The sequence below is a fragment of the Myxocyprinus asiaticus genome, chromosome 48 (genome assembly GCF_019703515.2).
Source record: "Myxocyprinus asiaticus isolate MX2 ecotype Aquarium Trade chromosome 48, UBuf_Myxa_2, whole genome shotgun sequence".
In the NCBI taxonomy this organism is placed as follows: domain Eukaryota; kingdom Metazoa; phylum Chordata; class Actinopteri; order Cypriniformes; family Catostomidae; genus Myxocyprinus; species Myxocyprinus asiaticus.
In genome coordinates this window covers 24,595,418-24,614,608 of record NC_059391.1, presented here as the reverse complement: position 1 = coordinate 24,614,608, position 19,191 = coordinate 24,595,418, and the positions used below count along the sequence as shown (strand labels likewise).

At 39.6% G+C, this 19,191-nt stretch overlaps 1 protein-coding gene across 1 annotated transcript in view; it reads left to right on the top strand.

The window, feature by feature from the left end:
- Positions 1-14,920, top strand: part of LOC127437374 (inactive tyrosine-protein kinase PEAK1-like) — a 61,653-nt gene extending 46,733 nt beyond the window's left edge. The window contains exons 4-6 of the mRNA XM_051692197.1: positions 4,268-4,485; positions 7,046-7,779; positions 9,783-14,920. Coding sequence (XP_051548157.1) covers positions 4,268-4,485; positions 7,046-7,779; positions 9,783-10,940 — 2,110 coding nt within the window. The 3' untranslated portion in view covers positions 10,941-14,920. The remainder of the gene's footprint in view (positions 1-4,267; positions 4,486-7,045; positions 7,780-9,782) is intronic.
- The last annotated feature ends 4,271 nt before the right edge of the window (positions 14,921-19,191 follow it).

The following is a 19,191-nucleotide window of genomic DNA, read 5'->3' as shown; positions in this document are numbered from 1 at the left end:
TGGGGAATTCGGATGCCAGCGCAACACCTTGAACTTTCATGTTCTTCAAACCATTCCCAAACAATGTGTGCATTGTGGCAGGGTGCATTATCCTGCTGAAAGAGGCCACTGCCATCAGGGAATACCATTGCCATGAAGAGGTGTACCTGGTCTGCAACAATGTTTAGGTAGGTGGCAGGTGTCAAATTGATGTCCACATGAATAACCGGACTCAGTTTCCCAGCAGAACATTACCCAGAGCATTACACTCCCTCCACCGGCTTACAGTGCATCCTGGTGCCATCACTTCCCCAGGTAAACGTCACACATGTACACGACCGTCCACGTGATGTAAAAGAAAATGGGACCCATCAGACCAGGCAACCTTCTTCCATTGCTCAAAGGTCCAGTTCCGACGCTCGCGTGCCCATTGTAGGTGCTTTCGAAGGTGGATAGGGGTCATGGGCATTATGACCAGTCTGCGGCTACGCAACCCCATACGCAACAGGGTGCGATGCACTTTGTGTTGTGACACATTCCCCCCGTAACTATCATTAAAATGTTCTGGGACTTGTGCCACAGTAGATCTTCTGTCGGTTTGGACCATATAGCCTTCGTTGCCCTCACATATTGATGAGCCTTGGGCACCCAACACCCTGTCGCTGGTTTGTGGTTTGTCAACACTGCTGACCGGGAGAAACTCGCAAGTCTTGCCGTTTCAGAGATGCTCTGACCCAGTTTTCTGGCCATAACAATTTGGCCCTTGTCAAAGTCACTCAGGTCTTTACTCCTGCCCATTTCTCCTTTATCTAACATGTTGACTACGAGAACCATTTACCATCTAACCTACGCAGACCTTGACATGGCCTTGTTAGGACATGATCAACGTTATTCGGTTCACCTGTGGGTGGTCATAATGTTTTGGCTCATCAGTGTATGTGTGTTTGTGTGTGTGTACATATATATATACACACACAACCCCCATTTCCAAAATAGATGGGACAGTATGGAAAAATGACAATAAAAACAAAAAGGATTTGATTTGGATGATGATGATGATTTGTAAATTTACTTTGACTTGTATTCAGACAAAAACAGTACTAATCAACTGCATTGCTTTTTAAAGATATACATTATTTCTGAAATGATTGCCTGCAACACGTTCCAAAAAGTTGAGACGGGGGCAATTTAGGACTAATAACAATCTGACGAGTTGAAATAACAAGGTGATATGAAACAATGATGTTAAATGGGTGAGGCACTTGTGTTATAGTATAGAAGGAGCCTCCAAAAAAGCCTAGTCCTTCATGAGAAATGATGGGTCAAGGCTCGCCAATTTGCCAACGATGCGGTGGCAAATAATCCAGCACTTGGAGAACAGTGTTCCTCAAAGACAGATTGGTAGGATTTTGGGCATTTCATCCTCTACAGTATACAGTATAGTTAAAAGGTTCTTGTAATCCGGTAAAATCTCAGTGCGTAAAGGGCAAGGCCAAAAACCAGTTCTAAATGCGAGTGATCTCTGATCACTCAGACGTCACTGTCTTAAAAACCGTCATGTGTCTGTAATGGATATCATGACATGGGCTCGGGAATACTTCTGTAAACCTTTGTCAGTCAACATTGTTCGCCGCTGTATCCACAGATGCAAGTTAAGAATTTACTGTGCAAAGCAGAAGCCATACATCAATGCTGTCCAGAAGCACCGCTGACTTCTCTGGGCTCGGTCTCACCTGAGATGGAAAGCAGAACAGTGGAATCGTGTTTTGTGGACCGACAGGTCCATCCTGTTATCAGCATCCGGTCCAAAAGGTCCAGAAATATTGTACAAATTTGGAGCAACATATGCTGCCATCCAGATGCCGTCTTTTCCAGGGATGTCCCTGCATTTTCCAGCAGGACAACTTCAAACCACACACTGCCCGGATTACAAGTGCATGGCTACATAAGTGGAGAGTGCGGGTGCTAGATTGGCCTGCCTGCAGTTCTGACTGGTCTCCAATTGAGAATGTGTGGTGCATTATGAAGCACAAAATACGGCAACGAAGGCCCTGTACAGCTGCACAGCTAAAGATCTGCATAATGAATGGATGGGGGAAATTCCAATTGCAAAACTTAACCAACTTGTGTCTTCATTACCCAAACGTTTAAGTGTTATTAGAAGAAATGGTGATGTTACACAGTGGTGAATGCTCGACTGTCCCAACTTTTTTGGGGCGTGTTGTAATCATCTGATTTGAGATGAGTGTATATTTACAAAAAAAAAATCAATTATATTCATAAGGAAACATCAAATAATGTGTTGTTGTAGTGATTTCAATACAGCACAGTGTAAGTAGAATTTACAAATCACTCCTTTTTGTTTTTATTGTCATTTTGCATACTGTCCCAACTTTTTTGGAATTGGGGTTGTATGTATGTGTATATATTTATAAACACAGTATATATACAGTGCTGTTAAAAAGTATTTACCCCCTTCCTGATTTCTTATATTTTTGTGCATCTTTCATACTAAATTGTTTTAGATCTTCAAACCAGATATAACATAAAACAAAGGCCACCTGGGTAAACACAATATAACGTTTTCAAATATAGTTTTATTGAAGCAAAAAAGTTATCCTACACCTATATCACCCGTGTGAAAAACGAACTGCCCCCTTAAACTTAATAGCTGGTTGTGTCACCTTTAGCAGCAACAACTGCAACCAAACGCTTCCGATAACTGTGGATCAGTCTTTACAGCGCTGTGGTGGAATTTTGGACCACTCATCTTTGAAGAACTGCTTTAGTTCAGGCTTACTGGAGGGTTTTCGAGCATGAACTGCCCATTTAAGGTCCTGCCACAGCATCTCAATCGGGTTCAGGTCAGGACTTTGACTAGGCCACTCCAAAACTGAAATTTTACTACTTCTGAGCCATTCAGAGGTGGACTTACACCTATGCTTTGGATCATTGTCTTGCTGCGTAATCCAGTTGCACTTGAGCTTCAACTCACGGACTGTTGACCGGACGTTCTCCTTTAGAATTTTCTGGTAGAGAGCAGAATTCATGTTTCACTCTATTATTGCATGTCACCCTGGCCCTGAAGCAGCAAAGCATCCCCACACCATCACACTTCCACCATCATGCTTGACCCTAGGTATGATGTTCTTTTTGTGGAATTCTGTGTTTGATTTACCCCAGATGTAACGGGACCCCTCTTCCAAACAGTTCCACTTTCGACTCATCAGTCCACAGAACATTCTCCCAAAAGGTTTGAGGATCATCAAGGTGTGTTCTGGCAAAATTCAGACAAGCCTTAATGTTCTTCTGGGTTAGCAGTGGTTTTCGCCTCACCACTCTTCCATGGATGGCACTTTTTGGCCAGTATCTTTCAGATAGTGGGGTCATGAACAGTAAAGGAACTGCAGGCCTCTCTTGCATCAATAAAGGTTATTGATGCGAGAGAGGCCTGCAGTTCCTTGGATGTTGTCCTTGGCTTTTTTGTGACTTCCTGAATGAGTCGTCACTGTACTCTTGGAGGATTTTTGGAAGGTCTGCCACTTCTGGGAAGGTTCACTACTGTGCCAAGTTTTCTCCATTTGGAGATAATGGCTCTCACTGTGGTTCTTTGGAGTCCCAGAGCCTTTGAAATAGCTTTGTATCCCTTCCAAGTCTGATGTATTTCAATCACCTTTTTCCTCATCATTTCTGGAATTTCTGTGTGCTACTGGGTGAGACCTTCTAGCCAACTTCATGCTGCTGAAAAAGTTCTATTTAGGTGTTTATTTTATTGAACAGGGCTGGCAGTAATCAGGTCTGCATGTGTCTAGTCCAGCTGAACCCCATTGTGAATGCAGTTTCTTAGATTTAGGGATTTAGAAACTAAGGGGGCAAATACTTTTTTTTACACAGGACAGTTGGTATTAGATAACTTTTTTTTTTTTTTTTTTGCTTTAATAAATAACATTATCATTTAAAAACTGTATTTTGTGTTTACTCAGATTGCCTTTGTTAGATTTTCTTTGAATTTTGTAAACAATTTAGTATGAGATGTACACAAAAACAGAAGAAATAAGGCAAATACTTTTTCACAGCACTGTGTGTGTGTGTGTGTGTGTGTGTGTGTGTGTGTATATATATATATATATATATATATATATATATATATAATATTCATATTCACTTATATGCATACATATACACATACATACAGGGTTCAGGTAAAGTTTTACAAATTTAAATTTAAATTCTAATTTTGCTTTTTTGTGACAGTCTCTCTCTCTCTCTCTCTCTCTCACTCATGCAGTCAGCTTCCTGTTCAGGATACTGAGATATCCTCAGCCACCTCGCTGCCTGCTAAGCTGGAGCTGTCGCCCCTTCGTGAGCAGTCTGCCTGCTGTCCGCCCCCAGCGTCGCCCACTTCACACAGCAGCAGACAAGCAGAACGAGAGGAAGAGGAAACCGCTCATACCGTCTCACACTCTTCTGCATCAAGCAGCTGCAGGGCTACATACACAAACCTTGGTAAGTGGATGATGTTTGATGGGTCACTTTCTGTGCTCTGTCTGTGTTTTTGGGCCAGTGGTGTGAGGTTCTGAACTGATTCAGTCACATAATGCTGATATATTTAGGTTGTCATGGCAGCAGCGTGTCCAGAGCATCTGTAGAGCCATAAATATCAGACCGCTTCACTCATTCTCTCAATTTCGAAGTTTGTGTGGCTAAAAAAGTATGTCTCTTTCCCTCTCTCACTCTCTCTCTTGTCTCTTTTTTGTGTTTATGGTGTTATGAATTTGTTGTCTTTTTATGTATGAATTAATTCACCATCTGTCATGTAGTTGTATTAGCATGAAATATTAATAGTACAATACTTAGTTTGATGGTTTATCATGTTTTATAAATTCATTTGTGGAAAACCTTGATATTTTACATCATAGGAATATGTCACAGACATGCTCAGGTAAACAAGCGGCTAAAATGGATTGTTCATGTCAGAAGGAGTCAGGACTATGAAAATAATTACTGGTATAAAAATTTTGTCTTAATTTTTTTAATCTTATGGCAGGTAAAAAATTTGAGTGCCAATACTTTGAATCAATTCTTGTTTTGTTTTTAAGAAACAAAATCTCCTATCAGTGTAATAAATCTCCTAGAAAATCTAGAAATTTGCATAATTCAAGTAAAATGAGATATCAAAATGTTAAAATGTACAGAAAAGATGAATAACATTTGCAATCTGGCATGATAAATTAATTTACAGTCTGAACTGGACAAAAAGAAGCTTTCAGTCCAGGCCATTTCAGACAGGTGTGACAATTTAAAGGAAAAAAAACATTTAAATGTACTAATTAGCAATAAGTTCACCAATGTATAATTCTTCCCTAAAATAAACCCCGAAAATACTTCAGAAGTGGTTGTTTCATAACTACACATTTTCTATTTAATTTTTCCCCAAATGAGGCATACAAAATATATTAGATGATAGAGTGTACAACAATGATACTTTAAAATACAAGATATATCTTGATCTGGCAGGAGTTGCTGTGTGGAGCTCAGGGATTTTGTAATTTGGAGATTTTAATGGCCACAGCTCTAAGAGATTGACAGACAATCCTAGCAATTCAATTTACATGGAGCTTTATTACAGTCGCAAAAGCATTGTAAGGCAAAACATGAATTTTGAGCTCAGATGCGCTGATATGAATAGCCTGGACACTTCTAGGTTTCTGAGGCATCTAGACTTTGATTTGGCCTTCTCTTTGGTTTGTTCTTTGTAAGGTGACATGTTAGTACTGGCTGATTAGGTCAAGATTAAAGCAGACAGAGGAAAGGTGTTTGCAGAACAGTCTTACCATTGTAGAGCATAAGGTGCTGCAAGATGCTTAAATAAATTTTGCACTGTTATTGACAGACACTGTTAAAATGGTATTGTATTTCCTAGACAGACATAGAGGGCATTTTCACGCTAGAGTTAGACAGAGTCCATTTGGTATCAGAACTCAATTAATATGATTGTTTTGAAAGCTGTTTTCAACAAGGAATAGCACCTAAGTGTGCATAAAAAGGGTAGTGTAGGTTATGGTTCATATGGACTACTGACACTTACTGTTTATACCAATTACTGTTTGTAAATGTTATGAAAGCAATACAAATACAATACAATTACAAAAGCAGCCTAATTTGCCAATGGTAACAGTTATTTATGAAATATAATTTGTTAATTATATAACTGTTGCATATAACTGTTGCATAATCATCGAAACCCAAGATGATTAGAAAAGGGTTTACTTTGGTCGGCAGTGAATGCTTGTTAAACATTTTGGCCAGTGAGTATATAACTTACATTACGTAGTCATTACATAGCTACAGTGGTAAACAGCTGCCATTCATAGTCATAATCTTACTGATGTTAATGATGTAAATGTACAGAATTGGAGCAGAAAAATACAAGTATGATAAGAGATCGAAAAGTAATCGAATTGTGGTTTCCGAGCAACCAATCGAAGTGTGAAACTGCCTAGAGAAAGTGTGGCTACAGATGGCTTCTGCCATCTCTCCTTATTCTGTTGCTGAGATGACCTTTGTCATCTTTCTTTATAGGGTCTTAGATCTGATGACTGTATCCCTGATGACATTTATAACCTCTAAATTTGCAGCCGAACTGATTAATAAGGAATTACAATTGTCGCTACTGATTTTGGAACAGTTGACTCTTTGGCTGTTTGATAGACTTGACCTACAAAATTCTCCATCCTGCTAAGGGCCTCAGAGGAAGCCACAGTCTGCGATTATTGGGAGATTAAAGCAGATTAGTGAGGAATGTTAGACAAGGTTTCATGCTGTTAAATAATTCCTACATCTTAACTCGTCCCAGCAGACCAGTGGGTGTGTGAATTGGTTTCATACTGTGCATCTTGCAGAGAGAGAAACTGTAGAGGTAGGACACATTTGATGGAAGGGTCAGGGTTTGGGTCAAGGGTAGGTATTGTGAGGATGGAAACTTCTCATATGGAATTCCAGTAAAACTACAATGCACCTGCTCGAATTTCATCACTACTAAGATTTGTTGACTCTCTCTCGACAGGTCAGTCCAGGGCCAACATGATCCCTGTGAAACATCCCAGACATCCTAAAACATCTGATGACACTTTAACCGCTGACCCAGAGGTCATCGAACCCATCTCTAAAGCCACCCCTCCACCCCTGCCCAAAAAGTCAGTCCCACGTGTTCAAACAGAATCGGCCACTCTAGGTATAGAACTCTCAGCCCCACGACCCAAAGGAGAGGCCAAACCAGGCGGGACCAGTCTGAGCGTCGCCAATCCACTCTACGATCTTGAGTCCACATGGGATTCAGCCAGTCAGAGTTCCTCACTTAGCTCAGAGGCACAACATCTCGATGAATCTGGAGACTCCCTGGAGCGTCCCTCAGGTGGGCGGAGCCTGTCCTGCCTGACCAATAGCAGCTTCATGCAGGCTTGTGATCGCCGTGGCTACCAGAGTACAGACAGTCTAACGGCCAGGACACGAGGGGCTGGGAGGCCCGCTAAAGCACAGAAACATGTGGTTTATAAAGGGATAGAGAGCTGGGAGGAAGTGGTCGGGAGAATTCGAGGACTGCACACGGATACGTTGCGCAAACTGGCGACAAGATGTGAAGATCGATTCATGGCTGGACAAAAAGATCACTTGCGCTTTGGGACAGACAGCTGGTCTCACTTTCGGCTGACTGCAGGGAAACCTTGTTGTGAGGCAGGAGATGCTGTTTACTACACAGCGTCTTTTGCCAAAGAACCTCTGATGAACTATGCTGTCAAGGTGAAACTTCATAAAAGTCTTACACATACATACAAACAGTGTTGTGAAAAAGTATTATGATTTCTTCTATTTTTGTGCATTTTTCATACTAAATTGTTTTAGATCTTCAAACGAGATATAACATAAAACAAAGGCCACCTGGGTAAACCAAATAAAGTTTTCAAATATATATTTTTTATTAAAGCAAAAAAGTTATCCAACACCTATATCACCCATGTGAAAAACTAACTGCCCCCTTAAACTTAATAGCTGGTTGTGCCACCTTTAGCAGCAACAACTGCAACCAAACGCTTCCGATAACTGGAGATCAGTCTTTCACAACGCTGTGGTGGAATTTTGGCCCACTCTTCTTTGAAGAACTGCTTTAGTTCAGCCACACTGGAGGGTTTTCAAGCATGAACTGCCCATTTAAGGTCCTGCCACAGCATCTCAATCGGGTTCAAGTCAGGACATTGACTAGACCACTCCAAAACTTTAATTTTGCTTCTTTTGAGAGATTCAGAGGTGGACTTACTCCTATCCTTTGGATCATGGTCTTGTTGCATAATCCAGTTGCGCTTGTGCTTCAACTCACGGACTGATGACCGGACGTTCTCCTGTAGGATTTTCTGGTAGAGAGCAGAATTCATGTTTCACTCAATTATTGCATGTCGCCCTGGCCCTGAAACAGCAAAGCATCCCCACACCATCACACTACCACCACCATGATTGACCGTAGGTATGATGTTCTTTTTGTGGAATTCTGTGTTTGATTTATGCCAGATGTAATGGGACCCCTCTTTCAAACAGTTCCACTTTCGACTCATCAGTCCACAGAACATTCTCCCAAAAGGTTTGAGGATCATCAAGGTGTGTTTTGGCAAAATTCAGACAAGCCTTAATGTTCTGCTGGGTTAGCAGTGGTTTTCGCCTCGCCACTCTTCCATGGATGGTATTTTTGGCCAGTGTCTTTCAGATAGTGGAGTCATGAACAGTGACCTTTATTGATGCAAGAGAGGCCTGCAGTTCCATGGGTGTTGTCCTTGGCTTTTTTGTGACTTCCTGGATGTGTCGTCGCTGTGCTCTTGGAGGAATTTTGGAAGGTCATCCACTTCTGAGAAGGTTCACTACTGTGGCACGTTTTCTCCATTTGGAGATAATAGCTCTCACTGTGGTTCTTTGGAGTCCCAGAGCCTTTGAAATAGCTTTTGTAACCCTTCTCAGACTGATGTATTTCAATCACCTTTTTCCTCATAATTTCTGGAATTTCTTTCGACCTTGACATAGTGTGCTACAGGGTGAGACCTTTTAGCTAACTTCATGCTGCTGAAAAAGTTTTGTTTAGGTGTTGATTTTATTGAACAGGGCTGGCAGTAATCAGGCCTGGGTGTGTCAGCTGAACCCCATTGTGAATGCAGTTTCATAGGTTTGGGGATTTAGTAACTAAGGGAGCAATACTTTTTCACACAGGCCCAGTTGGTATTGGATAACTTTTTTGCTTCAATAAATAACATTATCATTTAAAAATGTTATTTTGTGTTAACTCAGATTGCCTTTGTTTTTTGTTAGATTTTCTTTGCATTTTTGAAACAATTTAGTATGAGATATACACAAAAACAGAAGAAATCAGGATGGTTCAAATACTGTTTCACAGCACTGTACATGGGATAAGCAGATGCTTTAGACAAAATTGTAAATTTTGTTCCAAAACCCACTTTTCTCTCTAGTGTCTACATAGGTAGCAATCTTCTAAGGCAGCATCCTAATTTAAATGGAACCACATGAGTAACTGATTTGAGATGTTCATCATTGGCAGCAACACTGTTAATGGTCATGAACACCACACATATAACACTCTTTGCATGAAGCACACAGTACTGTTTAGAACAGCCTTTGCATTGGGATCGTGACAAAAATCGCTAACATTTTTGCCTAGGTAGGCAGCTCACTAGGTTTTGGAACAGAGCAATTGTATGGCGTTTGTAAAGGTTTCAGTTAATGTGTCTTTTTCTGTCTGATCTCAGATCTGTAGAGGTGTTGTGAAGGAGACACAGCAGCAGTTTTTTCACAGTCTGGCAGTTCGGCAGAGTATTGCCGTCCATTTCAACATCCAGCAGGACTGTGGCCACTTCCTGGCAGACGTTCCAGCCCGCCTGCTGCCCTGGGAGAGTGAAGAGGACAGAGATGAGGAGAGAGGCAGTACAGAGGGAGTAGAGGTGGAAAAAGCAAATGAGGAACATGCCGATGCTGCAGGCGGCAAACTGTGCAGCCGGGTTGTGGTGATCACTCGTGAGGTGCCATTTCAGACAGTGGCCGATTTCGTACGTGAGGGCGTAGAGCGTCACTCACGAAACTCTGAGCTGTATGAACGTCAAGTGTGTCTGCTGTTGCTGCAGTTGTGTGCAGGACTCGAACACATGAAACCGTACCACGTCACGCACTGCGACCTGCGACTTGAGAACCTCCTGCTGGCGCACTCCCAGCCCGGCAACCTGTGGAACCACGAGTTGCTGGAATCCAACAACAACGCTGCATATGGACCGTCCTCTGCTGCGGCCTCCACTTGCCCAGCCCGCCTCATCATCAGCAACTTCTCTCAGGCCAAACTGAAGAATGCGGCGCTGGAACCCGCTTGGCTTCGAGAACAGTCCCGTCTTGCTCCCGAGCTTATTACTGCCACTCAGTACCGCAAGTGCGATGAATTCCAGACCGGCATACTGATCTATGAAATGCTGCATCGGCCGAACCCATTCGAGGAATGTCCGCAACTCAAAGAGAGAGAATACTGCAGCTCCGATTTACCCCAGTTGCCATTACGTTCCCTCTACTCAAATGGCCTTCAGCAGCTTGCAACATTGCTACTTAACCCCAATCCTTCCGAGCGCATCCAGATGGCGGATGCCCGGGCATGTCTGCAGTGTCTACTGTGGGGTCCACGAGAGGATCTGTTTAATTCGTTGAACCCTGGTGCCGGGCCCGTCCAACGCCACGTCGTCCTGCAGAACTGGTTAGACCTGAAGCGAACGCTGATGATGATTAAATTTGCAGAGCGTTCTTTGGACTCGGGTTGTGGTGTGAGTCTCGAGGACTGGTTGTGCTGTCAGTATCTGGCCTTCGCCACCACAGAGTCTCTCAGCAGAGTGATCAAAATCCTGCAGCAGCCACAGGGCGTGCTTATCTGATCGCAGCCAGTCACACAGCAGAACAACATCACAAATGTGCCCGCCCAGTTTTTTTAGCCGATTTGGTTCCAGAATAATTTTTCCCATTCATTTTTTTCCATAGGGTTTTCAAGAATTATAAGCCGTAAAACAAACCATCCATCTCCAAGGTGAATTACAACATTCCAAAATTTGATTTAAGCAAAAAAGTCTTTGAAAATCAGACTTGAAGACAAAGGTACAAGACCATGTATTTACATTATCTACAATCCCATGAAAAATTTCAAATGACTTAAATTAAAAATGATAGAAAAATATAAAAGTATTGATTTAAAATTATTGATTCTAAGTATAGAAACTATACATTTTAAGTTAATTGCAAAACCGACTTGATTGCGTCATTTGCAGTGTGTCATGGAAGTTGGCAATCGCTGCAGTGCCCGTTTTTAGCATTTTGATTGCTGCAGTTCTCTGATTGGTGGATCTTTTCTCTTCAGGATCTGGGTTGTGTAGTTCTTCACCAGAAATTGTAGTGTTAAACATTATTTTTTTTTTTAAATGAAGTTGAAATAATGCAGACTGACTTCAACAGAAGTATATTCCATCAATTAACAACCTCGAAGCTCACTGTAGGTCTGTCTTTAAAGGTTTGTAAGTTATCATTCAAAAATCGATTTGCCTATGAAGAAAATGAATGGGATTTTTACTTTAAGAATCACACTGTTGCGCTCTGTAGTGACCAACGAACTCTGTGGCACAGGCTGGGACATTTAAGCATGTGTGCTGTACAGATGTGTGATTTTTTTTTTTTTTTTTTTTTTTTTTTTAATCATCATTTGAATTTGTTAGTGAATATGTTCGCATTGGGTTTACCGTGCAGAGTCAAAATTAGTCAGAACAGACCAGTTTACAGGATGAAAAGTGACAATGTGAAGTCATATTTAACTCCACAGATAATGGCACATTTATAGAACTGCTTTTATGAACAAAGTGAAACTGCATGAAATGTGTGTATGTGTGTGTGTTGTGGGTTTTCTGGTGGTTTGTTTAGTTTGGCTTTTCACTCTGCTGTAGAGACTTGTGAGTATATCAGCAGGAAACCACTGATCCAACATCAGCTGTATCAATATTCCAGTAACTCATTAAACTTAGATTATAGAAATACAGTAACAATACAGTACCATATTACAGTATGTGTAAGATTGTATGTCTGTGGAGGTAAACTGGCATTAGGTCACTGAATGAATGAATGCATTAGAGTCTTTAACATGCCTTACTTTATATATCTATAAGTGTGTGTGTGTGAGTGAGAAAGAGAAATAAGGACGGAAACAAAATATTAGCAATCATATCACTCAGATCTGTTGTTATATCAGGATCTGATAGAATCATACAGATTAGTTTGAGACTACAGATTGGATTAAGATATTTTTCTACCATAACAAGAGCACAGTAATGCTTACCAAAGACTAAACACTCTGAACCACACAGAACAGAAGATATTTTTACATTTTACGTAGTCAAAGAGAATATATTAATAATCTCCGTCATAAAGAAAGTGGCCTTATGCAGTTATAACAAATGCAGTTTGCTTCTTTCTAGTACTTTGGTTCTCCAAAGTAGATGAGCATTTTGAATCAGAGAGATTGGCTTTAGTGTCATAATCTGGGGCACCAAACTCACTCAAATCAAACTAGAGTCACTCCAGATTCTGATCGTAGTGTCCACACCTGCAGAAATGGCTCTCAAAAATGATCAGGACATAGCAAACCCTGACCTTGTGACCTTACAGGAATGTTATTACCTGGACGTTTCTGAATCCTTTCATTTATGTGCAATCATTAATTAGTGTTAATTATGTTACAGTATTTTAAGATATATTTAACGCACTTGATATTCTCAGCATGCCTTTGTACTTTTATCTTCCTGTTTCAGTTTGGCACATAATTAATGAGAGCGAGAGCTTATAGATCAAACCCCAGGAGGTGTGTGTGTGTATGTAAGGCTATTTGATTGTGTGAGAAGCAGTAGTCTGAACCTGGAACAGCACATTCTTTAGTTATTTTTGGTGTTGTAGTGCATTTTAGGGCTTGTAGACCAGGCAATGGTAGCAGATGTGTGTTTGGTATACAGACAGACTACTCAAACCCCCCTTACACACTCACACACACGCTAGCTGCATCCCTATTCCAATACTTCTGTTATGCCCTAAAAGTTGGCTATTTTGCTACTGTTGATTAAGTATGTACATTTGAGGATGTAGTAAGACATTACACCAGTTATGGGCATACTAAAATTACATAAAATTGCTTGCGCCCTTTGTCATTTACTGTTAGCATTTCCATGCGTTGACATCTAGCTCAATTTATTTTCATAAACTTTTTGGTTCATGCTTTTAAAAAATTGCTTTGGCAGCTGCGGTCTGTCATTTCTCAAAATTTTTCAGTAACTTGAACGAGTTAAAAATTCACCACAAATTGTAAGTTATCCGGGCTTGTTTTTTAGTGTAATCATTTTGGTTAGTTTTAATTTTGCATATTATAGACCTTATTAACAGCAGCACCATCTTTGATTATTGACCGGAATGACAACGAGGTTTTGAGGTATGGACTTATGTCTCTTTAATGGGCTGTACTGCATTTTAAAGTGTTTTTGGATTGTTCCGCATTTCTATGTTTTCAAGAACATTCAGTAGATATAAAAACTCCAATTCAACATGAGTTGTGGAAAATCAGAAGTGATCTAGGAGCATTTCATACCATGTGTGCCATTGAAGAGATGGTAAGTCCTTCCCTCACAGCCTTGTTGTTATTAAAAATCAAAGATGGCGCTCCTGTGAATAAGGTCTATAATACAGTTTGGGTAGTATGTGAATGCAGCCACTCTTAAGGACAAACTATTCTCTACAAAAGTATGTGAACGCAGACACTTCTAGCTACGTAAGCTCGATTTCTCGCTTAGTGAGTACCAAAATGAGTCAGACAGCCATTCATAACACAACGCAAGTACGTGCTGCATTCTCAACTTTGCCGCAAGGGTTGCTAAGGTGGACATTAGCGTAAACTGTCTGCTTCTACGGTGAGTTTTCTCTTTTAAGCCAACTCCTGTAATGGGGGAGCAACAATTTGAAGAGAATATTGCTAGGCTGAAGTCAAGTTAAAGTCAACATATAGCAACTTACCTGAATAATAACACACCCAGTATAATGGCACAGACTTTTGAAGGTAACTCTATCGCCCCCTTGAGTATTAAGGTTTGTAACCCCACAGTAATGCAAAAACCCTCCTTCACTTGTCGCGCATTGGCACTGCGTTGAGCAGGTGCTCGCATCTGCGTTTGCTTAATTGCATTATGTTTCTGACCTTACTGTTCTGTTTCCTTAAATTACATTTTACATATTAAAGTATGATGATTTGCATATTTTCTGAAGAGAAAGGGATTTCATGATTGATGGTTCTTGTAAGGTCATTGGTTATAGTCTCTCTCAGTGATGAACTAGGGCGGGACCATTAGTTTACACCCAAATCTTCCATTTCCAAAGCAGCAGTTACAGTTCCATCAATTCCGTTAAAAAGAAGCAGGAATATTGTGTGAGAGAGTGATTCCGTTGTGTGTTGTGCTGAATTCTTGCAGGTCTCACCGTAGGCTTGTTTTTAGTAGTCAGAGAGCAATATGTTGTATTTGAATTATATTTGTATATAATTATTTCAGTGTAGTTTATTGAAAACTATTAATATCATTAGAGAATTACAGGAGTTTTAACATGAGAGAATGAAAGTGTCAGCAGATGTCTGTAACCTGGAGAAAGTGTGTGCGTTTGTGAGAGAGTGCGTGTTTATCAGTTTATCTGGTTTTATTCATTCACATCATTTCACAGAAATCATGTATTTACTGTTATTTACAAATGTTTATTGCCAGTGATTTCACAACTGCTTTTTATCTATTTAGCTCTCCATTACTGAGTTAACTACTCATAATAAAACTATGAATATGTTTTTAAATGAAGTGTTTGTGTATTTCCTATGAAAAGTGTATGTTAAATGGCAAGTACCGTAAAAAAGGGTGAAACAAGTGTTTATATGTTATATCAGAAAACATGGTCCTGCTGTTTTAGTAATGGCCTCTAGAGGGTACAGTCATCACCTATGCTTATGCAATATGGATACACACTTCACTCTCCTAGTGTGTAATCTGATGCCTGTTGTGTCATTTCCTCATGTCTCAGCATTTTTATGATTCACACAGAGCAAACACACACATGGTGCACCTTCTTTTAAATCACACTATAACTGTTCTTGCATTTAGATATAAGCAAAGAATATTCTTGGTTTGAACACCGTTAAGCTTAATTGATGGCATTTGTAGTATAATATTGATAACCACAAAATACAGTATATTCTTGATTTGCTAAAACACGGTGAGGCACTTACAATGGAAGTGAATGGGTCCAATTTTTGAAGGGTTAAAGGGGGTAGTTCACCCAAAAATGAAAATTCTCTTATCATTTACACATCCTAATGCCATCCCAGATGTTTGACTTTCTTTTAAGATTTTTTGAAGAATATCTCAGCTGTGTAGGTCCATACAATGCAAGTGAATGGTGACCAGACTTTTGTAGCTCCAAAAATCTTTGCTTGTGTTCTGCAGAAGAAAGAAAGTCATACACATCTGGGATGGCATGAGGGTGAGTACATGATGAGACCATTTTCATTTTTGGGTGGACTAAACCTTTAAAGGCAGGAATGTAAGGCTTATTATTTTATAAAAGCACTTACATTCATTCTTCTGTTTAAACTTATTTAAGTATTGTTTAAGCTGTAAGAAACTTAAGCTTAAGTTGTGGATTACAGAGTTTATATATATACACACACACACACACACACACACACACAGAGTTGACATCAGAAGTTTACATGCACTTAAGTTGAAGTCATTAAAACTCATTTGTTTTTACCACTCCACAGATTTTATATTAGCAAACTAGTCGTTTAGGGCATCTACTTTGTGCATGACACGAGTAATTTTTCCAACAATTGTGTACAGACAGATTGTTTCACTTTTAATTGACTATATCACAATTCCAGTGGGTCAGAAGTTTACATACACTAAGTTACCTGTGCCTTTGAGCAACTTGGAAAATTCCAGAAAATTATGTCGAGCCTTTAGACAATTAGCTTCTGATAGGAGGTGTACCTGTGGATGTAATTTAAGGCCTACCTTAAGACCAGTACCTCTTTGCTTGACATCATGGGAAAATCAAAAGAAATCAGCAAAGACCTCAGAAAAAACATTGTGGACCTCCACAAGTCTGGTTCATACTTGGAAGCAATTTCCAAATTCCTGAAGGTACCACGTTCATCTGTACAAACATTAGCACGCAAGTATAAACACCATGGGACCACGCAACTGTTATACCACTCAGGAAGGTGAGGCATTCTCTCTCCTAGGCCCAGTTGTTCAGAAGTAATCTGATCGGATTTCGGCTATTGGATTGGGTCAAATCTTGGAAATGGGTTATTCAAAAGAAAAAAAGGATTCTGAAATTGGATTAGATCACGTAATCCAGTCTTGGTTTTGATCTGGATCAAACCTTCAGTATGAGTTGTTCAAAACTTTTTAGTAGGATTGGGATACATATGATCCAAAAAATCAGGATTATTCTGAACCCAGCAGAAGGGTGGATTTAGGATGGATTTCAGGAACAAAGTGTAATAAAACTTTAAAATTGGTCAAATAATACAACATTTTTATCATGTAGTATATATACATTTATATTTTGCACTTAATTTAACTGTTACAGTGATAAATTAAATAAAGCTGACATTAGGCTACTTATTAAGCCTTTCAGTACAGTAAAAATAAATAAATGATTTTGTCCCCATAAAATAATCCCCAAACAGTTGTCAATATCAAACAAAAATAATATATTTAATTTTAACTGTCATTTATCACTGTATATTAATTACAATAAACCAGTGAAAAGTAGTTTCTAACAGTTGCATACCTTACTGCACATCCAGTTAGTCCCTCATTCTGAGAGAATGCCGGAGGTTGGTCTGGGTCTTCAATTGACTCAGGTGCATCATAAATGTTATCACAGAGAGGGACATTTAGCCTTTTTATGATTTATCCACAATGTATTTGTAAATAATGTATATTTGTTTGTTTTATTTATTTGTTGTGGGTCAGATGAGGGGTCTGACTGTTTAAAACAAATTGAAAATGGAAGGGGATATTTGTATTGTTTTATTGTGCTGTTTTCTGTCTCTTCAAAAAAAAAAAACAAACAAAAAAAAAACACTTAAAGTGACCCCACACTGGCTATTCTACCTGTTGTTCTTTACATAGCTAGTAGCCTACACTGTGATATGTATTCCCATTTAGAGCACTGGTAATATGGATTTGGTAATCTTGAAAAGTTTATATCTGGATCAGGGTGATCCAATCCAATGTTGCTTTGAAAAACAGGCACAAAAGTAAGATGGATTAACTGATACTGGATAGCAAAACATGGGATTTCCAAATCCGGATCATTCTGATCTAGATTAAACTTTTTGAACAACTGGGCCCTAGAGATGAACGTAGTTTGGTGCGAAAAGTGCAAATCAATCCCAGAACAACAGCAAAGGACCTTGGGAAGATGCTGGAGGAAACAGGTAGACAAGTATCTATATCCACAGTAAAATGAGTCCTATATCGACATAACCTGAAAGGCTGCTCAGCAAGGAAAAAGCCACTGCTCCAAAACCGCCATAAAAAAGCCAGACTACAGTTTGCAAGTGCACATGAGGACAAAGATCTTACTTTTTGGAGAAATGTCCTCTGGTCTGATGAAATAAAAATGTAACTGTTTGGCCATAATGACCATCGTTATGTTTGGAGGAAAAAGGGTGAGGCTTGCAAGCTGAAGAACACCATCCCAACCATGAAGCATGGGGGTGGCAGCATCATGTTGTGTGGGTGCTTTGCTGCTGGAGGGACTGGTGCACTTCACAAACTAAATGGCATCAAGAGGAAGGAAAATTATGTGGATATATTGAAGCAACATCTCAAGACATCAGCCAGGAAGTTAAAGCTCAGTCGCAAATTTGTCTTCCAAATGGACAATGACCCCAATCATGCCTCCAAAGTTGTGGCAAAATGGCTTAAGGACAACAAAGTCAAGGTATTGGAGTGCCATCATAAAGCCTGAATCAGTTACACCAGTTCTGTCTGGAGGAATGGGCCAAAATTCCAGCAACTTATTGTGAGAAGCTTGGGGAAGGCTACCCAAAATGTTTGACCCAAGTTATACAATTTAAAGGCAATGCTACCAAATACTAACAAAGTGTATGTAAACTTCTGACTCACTGAGAATATGATGAAAGAAATAAAAGCTGAAATAATTCATTCTCTCTACTATTATTCTGACATTTCACATTCTTAAAATAAAGTAGTGATCCTAACTGACCTAAGACAGGGAATGTTTTCTATGATTAAATATTAGGAATTGTGAAAAACTGAGTGTAAATGTATTTGGCTAAGGTGTATGTAAACTAATGACTTATTATATATTATAATATATATATATTATTATTATTATTATTATTATTATTATTATTATTATTTTAAGAAAAGGAGGGGCAAGTCAATGCAGAGATTCTTTAACAGCGATGGGCCACTTCTATTGAAAAGGATAGGAGAAATTGGAACGCTCAACCAAGAAGCTCTGAGCGATCAACAGATGTAGAAGGGAAGTCCCTCCTTACAGTTAAAAGAGCCAATCACCTTTTAGATATAGATATCACCTGTTAATCAACTCTAGAACATGCATGTGCATTAGCTATACAAGATGGAAAAATTCCGTTTTTTAGTGTAATATGAGGTAAAGAATCACAATTTATGATTCCAGATGGTCAAACTATTGCTGATTTGAAATATGTCCTTTGATTGTAATCTTGGCCACCCGTTTCTGAGATTTTGGTGTTTCTCCATTCAAGTAGATAGGAGCTGCACTGACGTGACTGGAAATAACCTCCTGAGAGCATTCCAAAGCTGGCCAACAGTGGACTGACTTGCTAGAAAGACTTTGGTCAAAATACATTTTTATGGTATTCATGCCACAAATGCTGTCAGTTGAGCTTAACTTGTACTGAACCCGGGATATTGCTGTAGTGTACACACATACACACAACCTATACCATGATCATGTATTTCAGATTTTAAAAATGGACTGAATCAAGGACTGATTTATTTCTTTACAAAAGCCTAACACGTGAATAATGATTTTGAA